Raw genomic sequence first — 20,388 nt, 5'->3', positions numbered from 1 at the left:
GTGACGTCACCATAGGCGCAGATTCAGAATGGCTCAAAAAAAGGTCACGTGACACTGGGGGACTCTGTAAGGTGGGGGTCAGAGACCCTGCAGAATTTCATGGTATTTTGTCTCCCCTGTGCTGGCAGGGTGAGGGGAGACCACTTTATTTATGTTAAAACAAGAAAAAACGTGTTTTTCATAATAGGTCCCCTTTAAGGAGCACGGGCGGGTGCTGCGGTGAATAAAGGCTGATTTATGGTTCCGCGTAAAATCGACGGCGTAGCCTACGGCGTAGGTTACGCGGCGCACGCAACGTTCGGTGCGTCGCCGCGTGACCTACGCCGTAGGGTCTGCGTTGGTGTAACGCGGAACCATAAATCAGCCTTTTAAAAAGCGAGTTTCAGCTGTCAATCAAAAGAACGCGTGGGCCCTAACGGGTTCGTAATTATAATGCTGTGGCTCGTCATATTGGTGTGAATACACATTCACAACCTCTTCAGTGTCACAACTAACATTAAGATCCATTATTTTTCCTATTGTTGAAATTCACCGCACTCCCTGCCGCGACGTCACTTCCGGTTCAGCTTTTTCAGATGCAGAAGTAAAATACTCTCACAAAAACAACTCTGTAGGTCACTGTAGTATATATTTATGCGTATTTCAATGAAAATTCAGTTCCTACATTATTTTCCTACACATTGATTCACAGGGGTCTCCAACCTGCAATCTGCTCTTTAATTGCAGTATCCAGGGGCCACTAATAAGTCTCACTGACGAACAAAAAGTACTAAAAGAACTGCAATCTAACTCAGAAGTGTTTTAGATGTTTATAGTTGCAAATCACTGTGTATGTGTTTCCACTCTGTAACCACAGTAGCGCTTCTTCAACACACCATTCCAAACGTTGATGTATGACGCCGCTGTCCTTCAGTTTTGTCAGCATCTTTTCATCTAGACTGCACCATTCCTTTGGATTTGGAGAAAGAGAGTAAAAAGAATCAGTTTGTCATTATAACATGCCACAGTCATGTCTTCGGATGGAAAAAGTCACACTGAATCTGTTGTAACGTGTAGTAATGTGGGAGAATCCTCACCTGGATCACTGCAGTACAGTCTCCTTCATGAGTGGTCTCTGCTTGGAGTCTGTGTGGGAACCATGCTAAACCCCTTACTGCCCAATAATATTTACAATTATAGGTATTTTAAATATAAATATTTGTGTTTTTTCTGTTGAGCAGGCGCTATCTCTGCTGCATCCAGGCTAAGAGCAGTTTGAGGTGAATCTGCAAAAGTTGTCCACGAGAGCTTCTAACATACATCTGCAGGGCTGTTACAATGAGGATAAAAGTATAACGGGTGTAAATGGCTTTTATCCGTGTTTCCATATTTCTTTTGGAAGTGAACAGATAAAGATCCAGTTTTCAGTTTTCCCACGATGTTTATGATGCCTGTTTTCCTTCTTTACTCATGCTCCCTGGGCTTTTTTCTGGTCTCTGATAGTGGTTTCTATGGTGTTTGGCTGTGTGCTGCATTTTCTATACAGCTGCTCCAGCCTCCATTACCAGCCTCCGTCCAACTGTTAACTCCTTAATGGTTGACAGACTGAGCAGTCCTTCTTTTGTCACTACCATTTTCCTTTTAACCCTTTCACAAACAAGACTGCTTCCCTGTCGTGTCCTGCCTCCTTCTTTGATAATGAATTTACCATCACGTGTCTCTCCTCAAACTAAAAAAAGAAAAAGAAAAAAAGAGGCTCTTTAAATAGAATCAATTTAATCTAAAAGGCCTGAGGATTATTAGACTCCTAAAAAAGAAACAAAAGCGAAAGAAAGTGATGACGGTGAAAAATGGCTGTACATTATTAGCGCGTGAGTACAGAACGGCACCTGGCCTGGTTGTGGTTCACCTATTTGAAAACAAGATTATGAGCAAAGTAGTTAAATATACTGTATAATTCATTCCCTTTTTTAACAAATTGGTCTCATTTCAAAGAGGACAATAGAAGGCCTGACTTCAAAATTAGGAATATCACAAAAATGTTATTCAGTGGCATTTATAATTGATATACTCCCCATCGAGACATGTGTGAGGATTCACCTAGGCCTTGAGAAATCTTGTGGTTGTGTCAGCCGTTCTCGTTCTCGCTCCTCTTGCTTCTCCTGTTGGCTCGTGACCTCCTCCCATCATAAATCTCAGGTCAGATGTTTCCAGGCAACTCTCCAGTCAATCTTTACTGAGTTTGTTGCGCTATCGATCGGTGTGTGCTATAGGTTGTCCCGGCTTCTCTTTCTGCTATTGATGTTTTGGCCTCAGGGAGAGAAAAAAAGTGTCCCAGCCAAAATTTACAGCGTGCTTGTTCTCAAATGACATACAATCAATGTCCAATGAAAATAGAAACTGTCAGGTAGAGGCATTTGTGTTTTTTGAAGCTGTTCTTGGATCTCAGGAGGGAATGTGGTTTGATTAGCGGTAAAGATCGTTGCTTTTTAGTGTGGATTAAGAGAGATAATGCCTGTGAGGAATCTGGTGCTGATTGGCTATAAAACAGCCAATGAGGGGAAGAGTCACCTTAAAGAAGTGCTTTCAGTCAGCCTGAAAATGTTTCAAGCTTTTCTCATCCGCTGCTTAGTGAACATGAACGTGGGTTTGTTCTGTCCATATCACATGTGTAAAATGGTTAATGATTAAAGGACAGTGATCTGGAAAATCACTTCAGCAGTTATTCAAGGAAATGTTGCGTGAAGTCACACTGTTAATGTCTGTTATATATAATAACTGTTATATTCACTATCAGGCGTTTCTTTACAACCTATTGCCGAGGGGTTAACGTCTTATATGCATATAAGACGTTGAATATAAGGCGTTGAATATTCCATTTATGGGCCCGATTTACTAAGATCCTAAATAAAGAGTACTAAATTGCGTGTGCACTGAAAAAGTTTGTGCGTGCTGTTGTTGTGTGTTTTGCGGGTGATCAACTAAGATTGCGTGCGCAATTGATAACAGGTGCAAACAGCAGTATTTAAATGAGGTGTTGCGCGTCTTACGGTTTGCGGCGCAAACTTTGCGCCATGGAGAGTGGATGTAAAGCAGGATATAGTCGCAAGCGCAAAATGAAATTTGACGAGTTGGAGTTAGAGATATTAGTGGAAGAGGCAAATTGTTGTGCCGTATTCAGCACCCCTGCCGTGAAACCCCCCCCCCTTCGTATATTCAATGATAAGTAGACCAAGAAAAAAAACAACACACTGACACTTCAATATATTTATATATACACACTCACACAAACACATACTTAGGAGTTTATATTATATATATTTACAAATATTATGGAAGACAACACAGTAAGCAGGCTATTAATTAATGACATCAATAACCATTTACCCGATTTTTGTTATCTGTGACTGTGATTGTGGGAAAGTATGACTATTGTGGAATCCATGAGCGCATTTAAACATGAATCATTAACACAAAACTGGACGCTAAACAGAACATGACACGGAATGAGAATATCATTTTTGTCAGAGGAGGGGGTGCTTTTCACGGCAGGGGTGCTGAATACTGCACAACACCGGGGTATGACAACTGCAGAACAAGTATAGGCGCACAATAAGAAACACTTTTTTCTCCATGAAAACACGTGATTTATTTATTATCACAAATAAAAAAATGAATGTGCCTCCTGTGGCAACCTTTTGCTGAATAATACTCGATTTAACATTCAAATAAAATATTTCTCCTTTTGCATGTGGAGATTAGCACCTTCCTTTCGAACGTATTAAATACAGACGCAATCACAATCCACGCAAAAACTTTCAGGCTTGGTAAATCTCATTGCGCGTGGTAAATTGACCAATTTGCATCTTCCCCTCTCAGTATTTAGCGATTTCTGGCGGGTACGCCCCATATTGATTATTCATCAGGGCAAAAGTACTAAATGAATTGCGTGTGCTATTTTGCGCATTTGAGAGGCGCAGTCCTCTTTGCACGCTGTTAGTAGATCAGCTGGCACTTTGGTTTACGGGTGCTGTCAAGTTTGAACACGTTTTTACACACGCAAACCTTTAGTAAATCAGGCCCTATGAGTAGGGGTGGGTAGTGCCAAGGACCTCACGATAAGATACACATCACGATACTTGAGTCACGATACGATATTGCGATTTTGTGATATATTGCAAAATTTGGTTAGTGTCACTGAAAACTGTGAAAGGCATTATACTTCTTAAAATGCGAATTGCACGTACATCAGATTATAGTGATAATTCATAGGACAAACTGAGTCAAAACAGTTAAGTTAATATTAACAATATTATTGAAGCCCATGTATAAAATAAAGTTGAACTGGATTTACAACACATCTGAAACATGATTTATTATTTGGAAAAAAAAAATATATTGAAATTTTTAATATCAATATCGAATCGGCTGGCAAAGTATCACAATATATTGCCATATCGATATTTTTGCCCACCCCTATTTATGAGTATAATTGAAAAAATAAAAATTACTTTATAGCTGTAAAGAAGTTTTTCATTATTTATCTGAAGCAGATCCAGTTCAAAATTCAATGCCTAAAAAATATGAAAATAGAGAAACATTGAAGTTTATGGTTAAGCGAGGGATAGAGAGCACCGTCGACCAGTCCAACCTCTAACAGGTAGCTCTACCAGAAGATGTTGGTAATCTCCAGAGACCATCGCTCTTGAAGTTGCTGGTTTGAGAAGGTGACAGAGGTCTGAAGGATCAAGGGTAGTTCAGGTTGTCTGAAAGAGGCTACACATGTGATGTTTCCCAGAGCAAAGGAAATGCAGAGGCTTTAACATTAACAGCAGTTCAGAGATAGGGTGCAAGGGTGGGGAAACCCTGGGCAGGACCTGTGGCATTCCACTTTGTGTGGGATTACTCAGCAGTTTGTGTGGCCATGAATGTTAAGGTCAATTTATTGGTTCTACAGTTCTTGTGAAAAACGTCTCAGAACCGAGTCCAGACAGAATCCTTGGGATGTGCTGAACAAGACTTTATGATTCTCTCATCAGCACAAGGTGTAAAATTAATGAAACCCTGGATGGAAGGAAATATTGTGAAATGTTATAAGTTTTTAAATTAAATATATGGAAGTGAATTAACTTGAACATCCTTTCTTTTTTATGAGGTCTCATTAACAACATTTATAAAGTGTAAAACAATACTCTCCTTGTGTTTCCAACCAGCTTCCCACTTACCAATCATGGATTCATTATTTTTACATTATTTGTCCCTGTGATTTGCTTCAACTTGGAAACATTTTTCAAAGTGTGTTTAAATAATTATTATTTTTTGGCTAATACAGTATTGATTACCAATCACAGGGTCTTTTTTAAACGTTATTTATCTGTCATCATGACTCACTAACTTGCAGTTTTTTTAAAATTGTTGTATCTTAAATAATATATTGTATTTTGATTAGCAAACGTGGACATCATATTCCTCTCATAACCCACAGCAGAATGTTTTTGCGTATTTGCAACAGCTGGGACCTGAAAGCAAGCCAAAGGTACCTTTTTTGTGACAAAATATAATATATATAACATATAATAACACTGTCTTTTCCTTAAAAAACAACCCTGCTATCAACAGCAAACCATCAAGCATCTTCACTAATAGGTCTATATGTTCAGGTCCATCATGTTTGATGGGTAATAATAACAGCAAAAATCAGTGCTGAATGTCAGATATGAAATATATTTGACATCCACATTAAAATGTATCAGAAAACTCTTAAACAGCATATTATACCAACTCCATGGAATATATCCACTGCTCAGTTTATCACACAAAGAATGAAACACATTTTTCAAACTAATATTGAACCATACATCTCATTCATGTGTTACAGTTCTATTTGAAAGGTATTTTTTAATTAATGTAAGGTCTTATCATAACTTACTGTGTAGCTCAGTGTCATAGCCTGATGCTGTATATCTGATGGATTTCTGGAGCCATAGTACTTTCAAAATATATCATATTCCCTCTCATCCCTCAGTGGTTGACCGTCTGGTGTCTTGGCTCATGCTGTGGTCCTGGATAGTCTTTGTGGTTGCAGGGAGTTTATTGTGTGCCAGTTGGATTTGTTTGGGCCAGTTTGTAGTATAAAACGAATAAATTAAGCAAATTAAAACAAACCCTTTGAAGAAATTAAGTTTTTGTCACATTTTTGTGCTCTGAGTTGGTCTTGGTTGTCCACATGTCAATTTGTCCTTGAGCTGAAAATATATGCAAACATTCACATGATCTCTGATCAAAGCGTTTGCCAAATCAGAGTTATGGAATCAGGGTAATTGAATGGATAAAAGTTTAATAATACACTTTTTAAACGATTGAATGCAGGCAAGTTTTCACATGCCTCCTTTCTGGCTTCACACACGATCCCTGTGTTTTTGTTGTCTGGTTTATGACGGGCATTTCTGCGTTTTCCGTGCAGCTGCTCTGGATAATTGAGCTGCATTGTCAGTACAATGTTACGTGATGGAAATGGGATTTTTGGCATCACATGTTACTCAGACATTTTAGTTTGTGTTGGAGTGTCAAAGACTGGTTAGTGTAAGCCCAAAGTTCTGATCAGTAAAGCAGTCATGCGTGGTGACCATGAAAGCAATGCTGTTGATTAGTTCATATAGAAATTACACTTTCAAGATCTGACTTACAAAACATTGAATGATCCTCTTGTCCAATATTTATGTTCACTCCTAAAGCTCACGGAGTTTTAGTGGTGGATTTAGTGGTTTATTTATCAACAACAACACTGTAGCCTATTTACTAAAGAAAATGATCGCTAAGGGGTCACAAGCAAGTGTTCTGTTTGCGCTGGTCCTTGGCTGGATAGATGGAGAGGGTTGTGTTAGGAAGGACATCCAATGTAAAACATATGCCAAATCACTGTCCAGGATTCAAAACCGATTCCTGTACCGGATTGGTGCTGCTGTTCATCGAAGAAACAAAAGACGGAAAAGGTGAGGTGTGGATATGATGAAGGAGCATATGGATTTGGCTGATGTGACAGATGAAGAGGAAGGAGACAGGCTAAGAGGGAAACGGGTGATACCTTGTGGCGACCCCTAAAGGGAAAACTGAAAGACGAGGAAGGCTAAACAACATCATACTGTATGTACCATCACCCATTTAACCTGAGTCAGGAAGGGAACCTGTACTTGATTCATTATTATTTGACTGACAAATTAAGACCAATCTGAAGAAGTTTGCATGAAACTGTCAAGACTACTAACATAAATGCACTGCAAGGACTTTTGTCATTAAGCTGCCGTTGTTTTAAATGCAGCTTGTTGTGAAAACTAGGCATTAATTAAGTGTTTATCACTATTCATGATGTAATTTGGCATCTCATGTGGTGTTCGATGGCGAGTCAATAACAGAGCTGTCTTTGTTATAAAAACTTCACCCCAACCTCTCCTAAACTTGGCCACATTATCAAACTCAAAGAAATAGACTGAGCAGAAAGACGAATCCAGTGATACTTATATTATGGGAAAGCAAAAAAACAAGAAAAAAAAGCACATAATTAGGATATAATTTATAACACAAGTATATAAGGAGGAAAGTAAAGAACGTGGAATGAGGAAAGGCTCCCAGGGCATGACTAGAGGTCCTCCAGAAATCTAGACCCAACCTACTTTTGGTACCTCTTGGAATGAATTAGCCTGCAGTCTATAACAACATGCTCTGATGGGATATTACAGAGCAACGACGTCTTTAAGTTACAGTGGTGTGAAAAGAAATGTATCAGATTTGAGTAGATCTAAGTACTAGGCAAATGCAATCTCAAATGAACAGCTACACATATCTTTTGTTCACTGTGTCATTGTCATTGTTGTTGTTGTTGTTTTTTAAACAACAAAGAAGCCAATAAGGAAAAAAAAAAATAGAAATATGGGGGCACTACTAAGTACCTCGTTTAAAAGGTTGCTGCCAGGTGCTGATAATCATCAGTCCTATATGAATTGACCATAAACAGGTGTGCAAATGTCTATAACAGCAGATGTTTTGTGAGATTGCAGGTCTGGAGCTTTCAGATGTGTATAAACACAACGCCAAGAGGGAAAGACCTCAATAATAGTCTTGGAGAGGCAAATGTTTCTCTAAAGGTGTATAAACCATTTCCAAACAGTTTGGAGTTCATACCCCGCAGTGAAAAAGATTATTTAGACGTGCAAGGCATTCGAAACAGTTGCCAGTCTTCCCAGGAGCTGACAAGCCAACAAATTCACCCTAATCTCAGAGCATGCATAGCGCTGACAGATGACACATGAAAGTAAATGAGCGACAGGCCTCACCCAGCGTATCAAATGGTAAAGTGCATGGCAGCACAATTAGAAGGAAACTAAACAAGCATATAGATTTTTTGGGAATGGTTGCCAGGAAAAGGATTTCCTCTACTGTGTAAAAGATTTGCAAGACTGCATGGGAGTAAACCAGAAGACCTCAGGGACAATGTCCTATCGACAATTGAGACCACAGTGGAGTTGTTGGCATTACTTTGGCCAAAACCTACCTACCTCAGAATGGCTGGAAAGTTAAAAGAGGACGGTTTTGGAATGGCTGAAGCAAATTCCTGCATGTCGATGTGCAAACCGGATATATTAGTACAGGATATCATTTTTTATGACTTAGGTTATTGTTACTAAAGGTGGATCTAAAAGCCACTGAATCTGGAGATGGCCTGGTAATGCTCACATGTTGTTTTTCTTTTTCGCTTTATTTTTTTTAATAATGAAATAATGTAAAAATATAAGATTATATTAAAAAAATATAAATAATGGAAAAGTAAAAAAATATTTTTAATAAATCTAATTTTAATTTGATTCATTTGATTTAATTACTTTAATTTAAATTTTAATAAATACATGTAAATAATGATAATAAAAATAAAACGACTCAGTTTTTAATAAAAGAGTAGCAGCTTTTGCACAGGACTTATGATGGAGCTTGAAATTTAAGGTCTTTACATGTAAGAAGAATTTTAAATTCTGGAAGCCAAAGAAGAGAAGCTAATCTTAGTGAAATATCATCTCAGCCAGGAGGTGGGAGATCAATAGCGGATTGGTGCGCATTGATGCAGACTCTGTATCGGTCTGTCGCGGTAAAGAAGGAGCTGAGCCGAAAGGCAAAGCTCTCGGTTTACCAGCCGGTCTATGTCTATGTCTGTGTCCCTACCCTCACTTACTGTATGATCACAAGCAGCGGGTACTGACTGAAACAATAAAATCGCGGATACAAGCGGTGGAAATGAGTTTCCTCTGCAGGGTGTCGGGGCTCTCCCTTAGCGATAGGGTGAGAAGTTTGCTCATCAGGGAGGAGCTCAGAGTAGAGAGAGCCAGAAGAGGTGGCTTCTCTGGTGTTTTCCAGGCATGTCCCACTGGGAGGAGACCCCAGGGAATGTGCCTCTCGGCTGGCCGTTGGGACCTACCGATGAGCTGGACAAAGTTGCCAGAAAGAGTCCGGGCTACCCTGCTTAGACCACTGACCTGACTTCAAATAATCACAGGAAAATGGATGGATGGATGGATGATCTCAGCTATCTCTCCATTTTGATCTAAGCTTACTGAAGGACTTTATTTTAGAAAATGTGTGGTTTGCACCTTTTCAAACCTTAGCCATGTTCTCTGAATAAAGAGAAGACTTTCTACTGGTACACACGTCCAAGCAAGCTGTACTTTCACCAACCTTTTCACAAAATATAACTATTCTGTTCTTCAAATTAAGCATTCATCATGGTAACTGAGCCCTGGAAAGTCAGATATATAGCTCGTTCAACTCTTTGTAGTTTTTCTGAGCACAAGCTAAAACTGGGGGTGGTCCTATTGTCCATTATTTGAAACATTGACAGTGGACTTAAGTGTCTTCCACTTACAGTACAGCAGTGTTGTGCAAGTTCATACTTCTCATGAACTAGTTCAAAGTTCAGTTCATATAGTTTAAAAATGAACAGTTCACGTTCATAGTTCACCATTTTCATTTTGAACTAGTTCAAATTCAGTTCATTTCAATATTTTTAGGTGAGAAGTAGGCTACGAATGAAACGCCCCCCGGCCACCATCCTAAAAGTGTTCACCGTATACCAGTGGTCTTCAGCCCTGGTCCTCAGGACCCCCTGTCCTGCATGTTTTAGATATTTCCCCTCAGAACCCTGATATAAATGACTGTCATTAACAGACTTGTGCAGACCTGGATGACAAGCTGATGACGGCCATTAATTAGAATCAGGTGTGATGATGCGAGAAAACAGCTAAAATATGCAGGACAGGGTTGGAGACCCCTGCTGAATACAATCATGTATTGTCCTAGTGGCGTTTCAACTTTATTCAGAGGCTGTAAATCTCCAACATTGTAGTGCATTATCAATTTGTCTACCTGTTACTGGGAAATCAGACCTCTTGGTCTTTCTGGGAACTTTTTTGATTGTTAAGGACTCGCAGATATTTCCTCACACTGGACTGATGCTTTAACTCCACATGACGTTTCAAATGTGAAGTTGACGAGGCAGACGTTCAGACTTGTTTTCTCAGCGCAGGTGGACATAATTTGCACAGAAAAGGTTAGATTTCTACCGTCGGACTCTTTGGGAGACGATGTGTAATATTCCCGCAGATAATGATAAGCGGATCATCATCTGATGGCTCGCTGATGGCTCGCCGTATGGTTCGCGGCGACGCGAACCATACGGTCCGCGCGCCGCGTACCCTACGCCGTAGGTTCCGCGTTGGTGTAACGCGGAACCATAAATCAGACTACATTCGTAAAGACTGCACCGGGCTCGTCAAGCATTTTAAATGTGCGCGCCACCCGCTGGTGAAATAAGAAGGATTATTCCGTGATAATTGGACCTAAACAGTGAAGCTGCAATTCACAAAGTTCACGTTCAAGTTCTTTATGTGCAAATATGTTGCGTTCAGTTCAAAGTTCTCACAGAAATGAATGTGTTCAATGAACGCATTCATTTGAACGCGTTCATTTGAACGCGTTCATGCACAACACTGCAGTACAGTATGTGTGACTTTTCTCATTTCAGAATATTGAACTCCAAATTGTTTTGAAGTGGCTGTACAACCCTTCCCAGACTGATGCACAGCAACAGTTGCTTTTCTAAGATCATCAGTGGTATCTTGCCTGCTTGGCATTGTGTTATCACACACCTGTCACTTTCCCAGAGGGAACCTCCCAAAAGGATTAATACAGTCGTCTGAATCTGAATCTGAAAACCTGAATACTCCCATGGAAACATTAAGGGTCCTACATTTTGTCTTAGATTTTGATAAATATTACTTCTCTTAAAAGTATTATTTTTTAAGTAAAGTTATTTGTAAGACCTCATCAGACGTCAGAAGTCTTTTACTATCACATTACTTGTGCTTGTTCTGTGTATAAGATTAAGATGTTTGGAAAGTCTTGTCTCTGTAAATAGCAAAAATACTGCCCTAAAGCAACGTCACGGCAGGGGAGTGCATGTTCTTACACGTGCACAGGGGCAGCCAGTTGAATCCCTACAGATTTTTCTGGGATGACTTTTGACAATTTTAAAACGCAGGTCCCCTGCAAGCCTGTCCAGCTCGATTTGAGTTAGATTAACTGTTGAAATGGTTAAAAAATTATGATGCGATGGTTGTTGGGCGTGTTGCCACACTGCTAGGGGGTCACATTCTCCTGTAGCTGACTTTTTGTTAGCAATGTAATATTAACCTAAGAATAGTGTGTGAAGTGATGCGTGGTGGTTACATTTCAACATGGTTGTCGTCTCGTAAAAAGGTTTGCACACTCCGTTGGATGAAAGGCTTAAATTACAAGTCACTGGCTTCTTTTTACTGCGTGAGAGGAGAGTGCGTGTCTGAGATGAGAGGAAATGTGATGTTACCAAACATATCACGATCATCTGCCTTGTAGTAAGTGTTAAGATTTCATCAAATGGCTTAAATGTGTTTGTGAAGATTTTCCAATTCAACTGCTTACTGTCAACGCAGGAGCTCTTCCTGTTTTGTGTTTTTAAGTCTTAGCTGCTTTAGACCTTTTTTTTGCCGAGTTTTCCTTTCTAAGAAAACAATCAACAGGAACAAAGAACTCAAAACTGACATGTTAAGCTGGTTTAAATGCAGCGTCATCAAAGAGCTTACATCAGGTGGGCAGAGGGGGCATCTTGTTTGGTTGGTCAGAGCCGAGGAATGTTCAATAATCTAAGGGGATCACATCCTTCGCAAAGAACAGAAAAAAACGTTTTGCATGTAGTCCACTAGTCCCGAAAGCACGGAGAGTCTCTCGGATACTGTGTAATGAGACTTCTGTCTCTTGTAACGAGACGGATGATGTAATATGAAAGGATTAGCATGTTTGCTGTTGTCTAAACACTTGGCTTCTTAGTGAAATACGTACCCCACTGTACGGTGAGCATCTGTACAGTCACTGCGGCTTTATAACAGCTGAGGAGGAAAATGTCAAATGAATGTCCATGTATATAAACGAATAATGCTGCCTAAACATTCCTGGTAATTAGACTTAAGTGCAGGGCTTGAGCAAATAAAATGAGTTACTGTCCACCATGGCAGAATTAAGGAGCCAATCTGATACATGCATAATACTTCAAGGGTCAATTTGTTAACCATTTTATCACGATCACTCTCTCCTTTTATCGCCCTGATCTACAAATCAGTTTTCCAACAACCCCCTCCTTTAATTTGCTGGAAATTAAAATGGTTCCTAATCAAGCAGTGTGTGTCCCAGAGGAAAAGTAACCCTCCATCAGTTCTAACCCCAATCTCCCCAGGACCTAATTTATAAGACACACACTCACGCATGCACACATGGAATAACCTTGTTGGGTCCTAATTATAATAGCACTGTGTCTCTGTTGAACACCATGTTATTTGTCCTAACAAAACTCCCTCCCACAGGCATGTACCTGTGTCCTTTATCTCCACGGAGGTTTACCCTTGTTTTTGGGAACTTTTTCTTTGATGTCCTAATGAAGTGCAAACGACAGGGGGAGAGTGAGGGCAGCTGGGAAACCAGAATATTACTTTCTCTTCATCTGTCTCTGTTATCAAAAGTGACTCTGACAGGGTATTAAATTGTGTGTTTTCCCTTGGAGACTATAACACACGTCTACATTAGCTGTTGTCATGCCATAAAGCTACACTTATCCTGCGTTATTTACTAGCAAAGATGGGTTTAGATTGATTTAGTTTTAACGCCGGTAGAAGTTACACCATGCTCTCCCCTCAAAAGTGTGCAGCATTTATTAGCATAATAAACAACTTTAAATACAGCCTCATCACGTCAGAGGATTCAGGCAGAGTAAATACAATCTAAACAGTATTTCCTGCCCTGGTCCATACTTTATGCCCAGTTCTTTGCCGAGGTAAAAGTTATTCCATCCTCGTGGAGAGTGTGGCGAGTTAAATGCGCTGATGTCACAGTTTACGGTGTTTTATGTAAGCATTTATGTGCAGCAAATGACTGGGATGTCAGTGCACCTCCACTACGCACAGTCCACCTGATAAAGACACAAAATGTAGTCGTCACGAGATGACAGCCGGTCTTTTTAGGTGGCTTTTGTGTTTCGGATGATAGTGGCGGTTGTAAAATATGTGCCACAATTACAGATAGATCATTCTGAAGTGCCCCCACATTGTAAGCACTCAAAGCAATCCATTCACAACAATGTCAATAGAAAGTTCAGCACAGGGGCTCGTGTCTCCTTTCATCGTTTCAACTGTTCTGGGAAAAGATTGCTAAAATAGGGAAACATGATTTGTGTTCGATGAGTCAGTCACCACTGTACTTACCTCATTTAGATCCTCCTACACTTCCTGTTTTGTCCCAAAAGGTTCTGTTTCTAAACACTGGTGGTGGCTGCCTTGTTGACATGTGTGTTCAGTTAGTCACCACTCGCTGAGCAGCTGATGCGTAATTTAATGGCAACAGGGAACTGGGATTTTCTGACCCCTGACAGTAATAAATAAAGGAAAGTCATTGAGTGGTTTGCACATTTTCTCAACCTTTGACTTTCAGAGAAGCTGCGAAGACAGTTTTTCTGTTTTTAAATGAAGTTGAATGTGATGCGATTTTGAATTTTGTTTCCCGTTATGACTTCAATCAACTGAAACGTAATACTTCTTGGTTCTCCTTGGTTCACTTCCAATAGTGTTAGTGCTCTTGCAGCCATGCCTCCAAGCAAGGCGAGGGTTTCCCAGCGTTCCTGTTTGGTGTACACTGCAAAAACTCAAAATCTTACCAGGAATATTTGTCTTATTTCTAGTTAAAATGTCTCATTTTTAGTAAAGAAAATCTCATTACACTTAAAACAAGTCATTACCAGAAAAATAACTTGTTATTTGACAATTTTCACCTGTTTCAAGAACATTTTCACTTGAAATAAGTAGAAAAATCTGCCAGTGGGACAAGATTTATCTTCTCATTACAAGCATAAAAATCTTGTTCCACTGGCAGATTTTTCTACTTATTTTAAGTGAAAATCTACTTGAAACAGGTCCAATTTCCAATGATGAGTCTTGTTTTAAGTGTAATGAGATTTTTTTGACAAAAAATTAGACATTTTAACGAGAAATAAGACAAATATTCTTGTTAAGATTTTGAGTTTTTGCAGTGTTGCAGTGTAGCTCCATGTCTTCTTTGATAGAGATCTTGAGCGGTGCAAGCATTTGGACTGTGGACTCTCTGTGGAATATTCAAAAATGTAACTATTCCAATATTTGAACTGTAGCTTGCTCTTTACTGTCACATTTATATGATTTGTTTCTAAATCAGTGCACTGTTTGAAAGAATATGAATTGGTGATGCAGCAGCGGGGCAGTTAAAAGCTTCTAAAGTACACCAAGAGGATCCTCCTGGGATATATATATATATATATATATATATATATATATATATATATATATATATATATATATATATATATGTATATATATATACAGTATATATATATAGCTATGTATCCCAGAGCTGAGTAATGATCCACATGCTGGTCAGGGATGGACGGAGGAAGCCTGGTGCCTGCTGGCCTGTCACAGAAATGTGACAGCGTCTAGGATGCAGGGACAAACCGGAGAGTCTAGCCTGCAGCTCTCAATCACTCCAGGACTGGCAGAGACACCCACAGGGAGCTGTCTTCTCTCTCTTTCATTTATCTCTCTCTCTTTTCACCCTCTTTCATGTTTCCTCCATTCCTTCATCGCCACCTTATTTGTTGCTTTTCATGTCAACCTTGTCAGCTTCTGTCTGCTTACGTCTACACACGTGCACGCACACACGCACACCCTTTACTTAGGAGACTGGCAGCTGACATAAACACACATGCACACGTACAAACAGTTGACATCATAATGCACAGTTCCTGGCTTTCACAGCGTTAAAGAATGAGGATGGTCAAATATTAGACTGGAGCTGATTGGGGAGTGAGACAGCTGCAAGAGGAGAGGCCGGTGCTGCCGTTAAGAGGTCGGGCGCTGAGGCTTTTTAGTCTGATTATTGGCTTCCATTTCACAGAGGTTGGATGTTGTGTGCCGTTTGCAATGAAAGTGAGTCACTGGTGAACTGGACAGGGAGACGGAGACTCTGCCGGGGGCATCACAGGACGACAGAGGCCCGCTGGCGCACAGGCAGGCCATGTCCTCTTGTCACAATGTTTAGGCTGGATGCAGCGGAGAAGTGAAACGCAGATCAGCTGAGGTTACCGGCTGTGAGGAAGCAGCTGAAGGATTTGTGGTCTAGGAAACTGATTTGAGGACTCCTGCTACGTCCGTGGAGGACTCTAGTTACACACAGGAAAGGTCAGAATAGGTTTTATCCTCTTTCATTTTGTTTGCTTTCTTTTTTTTCATGAATAGCATCTTGCTTCCGTTCACATGGTGTGTGTTCCAGCATGTTACAACACATGCAGCATACCAAGTAGCAAAATCCTCGACTGGAGCAGCATCATACCTACTTACACATAAAGATGGGAGAGAGAACAAAGTCCGGGCTAATCCTGCGCTGGTTCAGCGACAGAGAAGCCTGGGGTTCAGCCGTTCTGCCGTAGATTGAAGGATGCTCATCGTAAGACGTGTTATATCAATTATTCTTGGCTCATAACTTCTTTCTCCTTCTGGGACACTCACTCTTATCACGCTCGTTTTCTGCTTTATGAGAGACTTCCTTGGAGTCATGAGGTGTTTTATCATGTACTGTTTCCTGTGTTTGTATCCTGAAGGTCAGCCACTTTAGCATGGCCTCCAGCATTTCTTTCTCTTTTCTTTTTTGCATGTCATCGGTTCACTTACTTGTTGACCTGCAGCTCAACTTCCTTACAGTAAAGCACACTTAGAAACGTCTCAGTCCACCAAGGTTTAAAGGACTTCAGTGCACATGTGTAACCTGGACATAAAGGTTTTAAAGGCACCATTAATGCTGCATGAAGGTTTTTAATTAACGCATGTTGTGGTTCCTATGTCAGAAGAACGGTGCACGACGCCCCCAAACATCTGAAATCCTTTTTTAAGCTAAACCTGGAAAATATGTTGTTTTCTGTTTGATCTCCTGAGTTTGCAAATGATGTAAGCATCGAATTCAAAATGAAAGTTTATTTCTTTTATTTCATTTTACTGCTTTTTGCAGACAAGGTTTAGTGTCTAAGACTCTTGTGTTTAAAACATTTCCCTTTCCATTCACTCAAAGAACCACATTTTTGACCCAGTGATCCTTTAGTGAGTATTTTCTTACATTTCATTAAAAACTGGGCTGCGAATATGAATCCTGTGAGAGCTATTTTTAACCTGCTGAGGACTTTTCAATCGGCTGAGGACTACTTCTTGAGTTTGATATTTGAGAAATCAGGACACAGTTACTAAACATCTACATGCTGGTTGATGTTTAGGAATATGTAGCAATTAAGTTGGTTTTCTGCTGCTGTCGGCACATATTTATTGTTCTTGCTCATGGACATTTTTGATGTAGATACTGACTACTGATGCCATACTTTCCATAAAATGTTTTCTAACTTTGCACAGCAGTGGGAAATCTGAGCATGAATACATTCTAGCCATTTCAGCAGACCGGTTGTATTGATTCAATTAATTGCAAATTTTCAGTCGTATAACGCTATCAGCACGCTGTAATCCAGAAATCATCTGTGGGGAAGCTGCTGTAATCTTAATTTGCTGGACTGAATCAAATTAGCACAGATTGGAAAGGCGCCATGACAACTATTGCTATATCAGCGTTTATTTCTCCAGACTTTCTGTGGCGAAGTTCATTCACTCTGCAGACTTCAAAGTGTAGAGGGGTTCTAATGGCACAGATTAAAAAGCAATTTAATACCGAAAAGGGGATTAGAAACACTATGGGCTGCACTAATCCTTAACCTTTAGTCCTGTTCTCATGCGCCACAATATGTGGAAGATGATAGCATCACAGGACCAGAGTTAGTAAATTTCCATTAGGGCTGCCCTTCTGAATTCCCACAAGCACATTTAAAGGCATTAGGCATGCTTTGTCAAAGCTAATAAAAAGGGCCAGCAATGCTATCACACACCCCCAACTTGTTTCGGGGAAGGCACTGTTCCGTGTGAAGTTTTCATAACCCATTATGATAATCTGTTGGAGTCTCTGAAGGGCTAAGGATGGACAGACAGATAGACGCTGCTGGGTGACCGCTCCACAGCCTCTGTGTGGATGAAACGTTCCTCTGACTGTTGGTGGCGCAGAAACTCCTGTTTTGAAAGAAATGCAAGAATAATCATGGCTGCGGGAGGGAGCATCAATCATTTATATCTAAATTTGTACATCACATAGATGCACATTTGTGCACTTTGTAAGGTCCAGTATTGGCCATATGGTTTTATTTATACCTCCGACGTCATGCATTATGTATTTGTTTTTAAGAGTTGAGGTTTTCAGGATGTATTCTGTTGAGTGAAAAGTTGGTGCATGTAAGATACGGCCTCCATCCAAATAAATAAATAAACAAATAAAATCTCACACACACAGCTTGTGCAGTTTTAATGGACAAATGTACTTATGTTCAAATTTCCCCCTTTTAAATAAAAGAAACATGTATTCAAAAATATAAACTTTTACTGTCGGGATTCATAGTCAGACTGGACACAAGTCTTACTGAGCACCAACTCTGTCTGTCTGTATATATACATTGTGTATATATATATATATATATATATATATATATATATATATATATATATATATATATACTAATAAAGATACAAAAATAACTTATTAGAAACTGTTAGACAAAATTGGGGGTGTTTTTAGTTTCAATATATGATCAACATGAAAAAGCAAATAGGATTTTATTTGTATATTCTTTTATGTCAGGCTTAAAAGGGTTAAAGTTACAGATAATAGTCCTGCTGCGACCTATTCCAACTAAATACTCATTTAAGCCTCTGTGTCAGATTATGACAGCAACCTTTTTGTGTTGAGAGAATATTTGACTTATGTCTGTGCTTTTTGTTGGCAGGCCACTACTGAGCAGAGGAAGCTGAGCCATGCTGGATCCAAGCCCTCTCTCTCCGAGAGCAGTGGCCGACTCCCTCAGATAGCCATGAACACCTGCAAGTACAATGGCGGAGTGGTGAGACCGTTAGTGGGCAGCCTGGCGTCCTCGTCGCGCCGCAACCTTGCAGAGCTTGACTCGGAGACGCAACCCTTGCAGACGCTGCACAGCTCCGGCCTGGAGGTGGTGGTGTCCAAGGGCAACGGTGGCGAAGACCCCAGTAAGGCGTCCAACGAGAGCTTGGTCAGGGAGGGCAGCGGGCGAGGTGGAGGCAGGGCTCCGCAGAAGAAAAACAGGGACATTGGCTACAAGCTCGGTCACCGGAGGGCACTGTTTGAGAAGCGGAAGCGGCTCAGCGATTACGCACTCATCTTTGGGATGTTTGGGATTGTTGTCATGGTGACAGAGACAGAGCTATCATGGGGGGTTTACACTAAGGTAGGTTGGGCATGTGTGAGGCATGACTGGGAGTAATGTGAGAATGCTGGCCATTGTTATTCTATATGTTTTGTGGAGCCGGAAGTTATCAGTTTTTATCAAGAGTGACACACGAGTCAGCATGAGTTTCAGGTGATCTTCACGACTAACGCTAACTTGTTGTTGCTAATGGACATGAAATAATGACATAAACAACAGTCTCAAACAATTATGTGTTTTAAAATTACTGTTTACGGCAGTAAACGGTCTGCATCTCAAGACCGGTTGCTGGAAAGAGAAACACATGCACCTGACCTGATGAAAGTCTGAGTTTATTTCCTGTCCCAGCACTGATAATTTAAATTAATTTCACCTGATTTTTGGTCTCATCCGCTCTTTCCTTGGGTTCTCAGCTACTGTTGGTAGTGTACAAACATTGAAAATGACAAGGGGAAAATCTTTTGACATGACAGCTGTATTTGCAGCTATCTTTTTTAGGATTGTACATTTGACTTGTGTAGATTTTGAAGATTTATAAACAAATCCCAATATTAACCTCAATCATGACCCTAAATCTGAATTCACACCTTTACTCCAACCCTTTCCAGGACCTGATAGATTTCTTTATGCTTCATCAGCACCTGGCTTTTCTCCTCTGAAGGATAAATGATCCCACAAGGCCCATAAATATACCAAACAAAAGGTCCTCGTGAGGTAACAATGAATACACACACAAACTGTTGTGTGTCAGAGGACTCGCGGCAGCTGTGACCAGCCAAGTCTGAATCACTGAAAGTTAGCCGGTACATTTGACCTCCGTCCCAACATGCCTTAGAAAGTCCTCAAGGTTTATTCCAGAAAGGTTTAGATTATGTATATCACCTTATAGAGTCTATGTAGCATAACAGCTTTGCATTGTTGAGGATTGAACACTCACAGCTGTCACTGTTAATATATATATGAGCGTGTGAATATGAGCGGGATTCATACGGCATGTTCATATAGTTTAAGATATCATTCTTTATAGGGTCACAAATGGATGCTACACATATTTACTTTCAAAAAATATCATAATTTGAGTTTTCAGAACCATTTCTGGACAGTTTGAAGGGTAGGAAGGAAATGGTAACAAGCTCACAGCAAAATTCCCAACAAAATAACCTTCGTTTGTCCTGCTGATGGAAATGAAGTATCTCCGCTCCCCTCTCAAAGCAATGCATGTCAGTGGAAAAGGTTCTATAACTATAATAATAAATAACACTGTATAATGATCATATGATAATGAAACAGAGTCTCCAAAAAGGACAAAGACCCAACCAGTCAACTAGAAAAAAAACGTCTTATCACGTATGTTCTGAGAGTCTTTGTTTTTATGCAAACCATGTTGTTTTCTATCCCAATTAAACTACGAAAAAACTAAAGATTTTTTCCCAAACTAA

The 20,388-nt window shown here is 40.1% G+C and overlaps 1 protein-coding gene across 1 annotated transcript in view; it reads left to right on the top strand.

The window, feature by feature from the left end:
• kcnn1a (potassium intermediate/small conductance calcium-activated channel, subfamily N, member 1a) overlaps window positions 1-20,388 on the top strand; it is an 80,286-nt gene that overhangs the window by 15,116 nt on the left and 44,782 nt on the right. The window contains exon 3 of the mRNA XM_061731455.1: window positions 18,497-18,970. Coding sequence (XP_061587439.1) covers window positions 18,497-18,970 — 474 coding nt within the window. The remainder of the gene's footprint in view (window positions 1-18,496; window positions 18,971-20,388) is intronic.

Source organism: Cololabis saira, chromosome 10 (assembly GCF_033807715.1).
Source record: "Cololabis saira isolate AMF1-May2022 chromosome 10, fColSai1.1, whole genome shotgun sequence".
In the NCBI taxonomy this organism is placed as follows: Eukaryota; Metazoa; Chordata; class Actinopteri; order Beloniformes; family Belonidae; genus Cololabis; species Cololabis saira.
The sequence above is the reverse complement of the archived record's forward strand: the minus strand, read 5'-3'. Positions and strand labels throughout refer to the sequence as shown.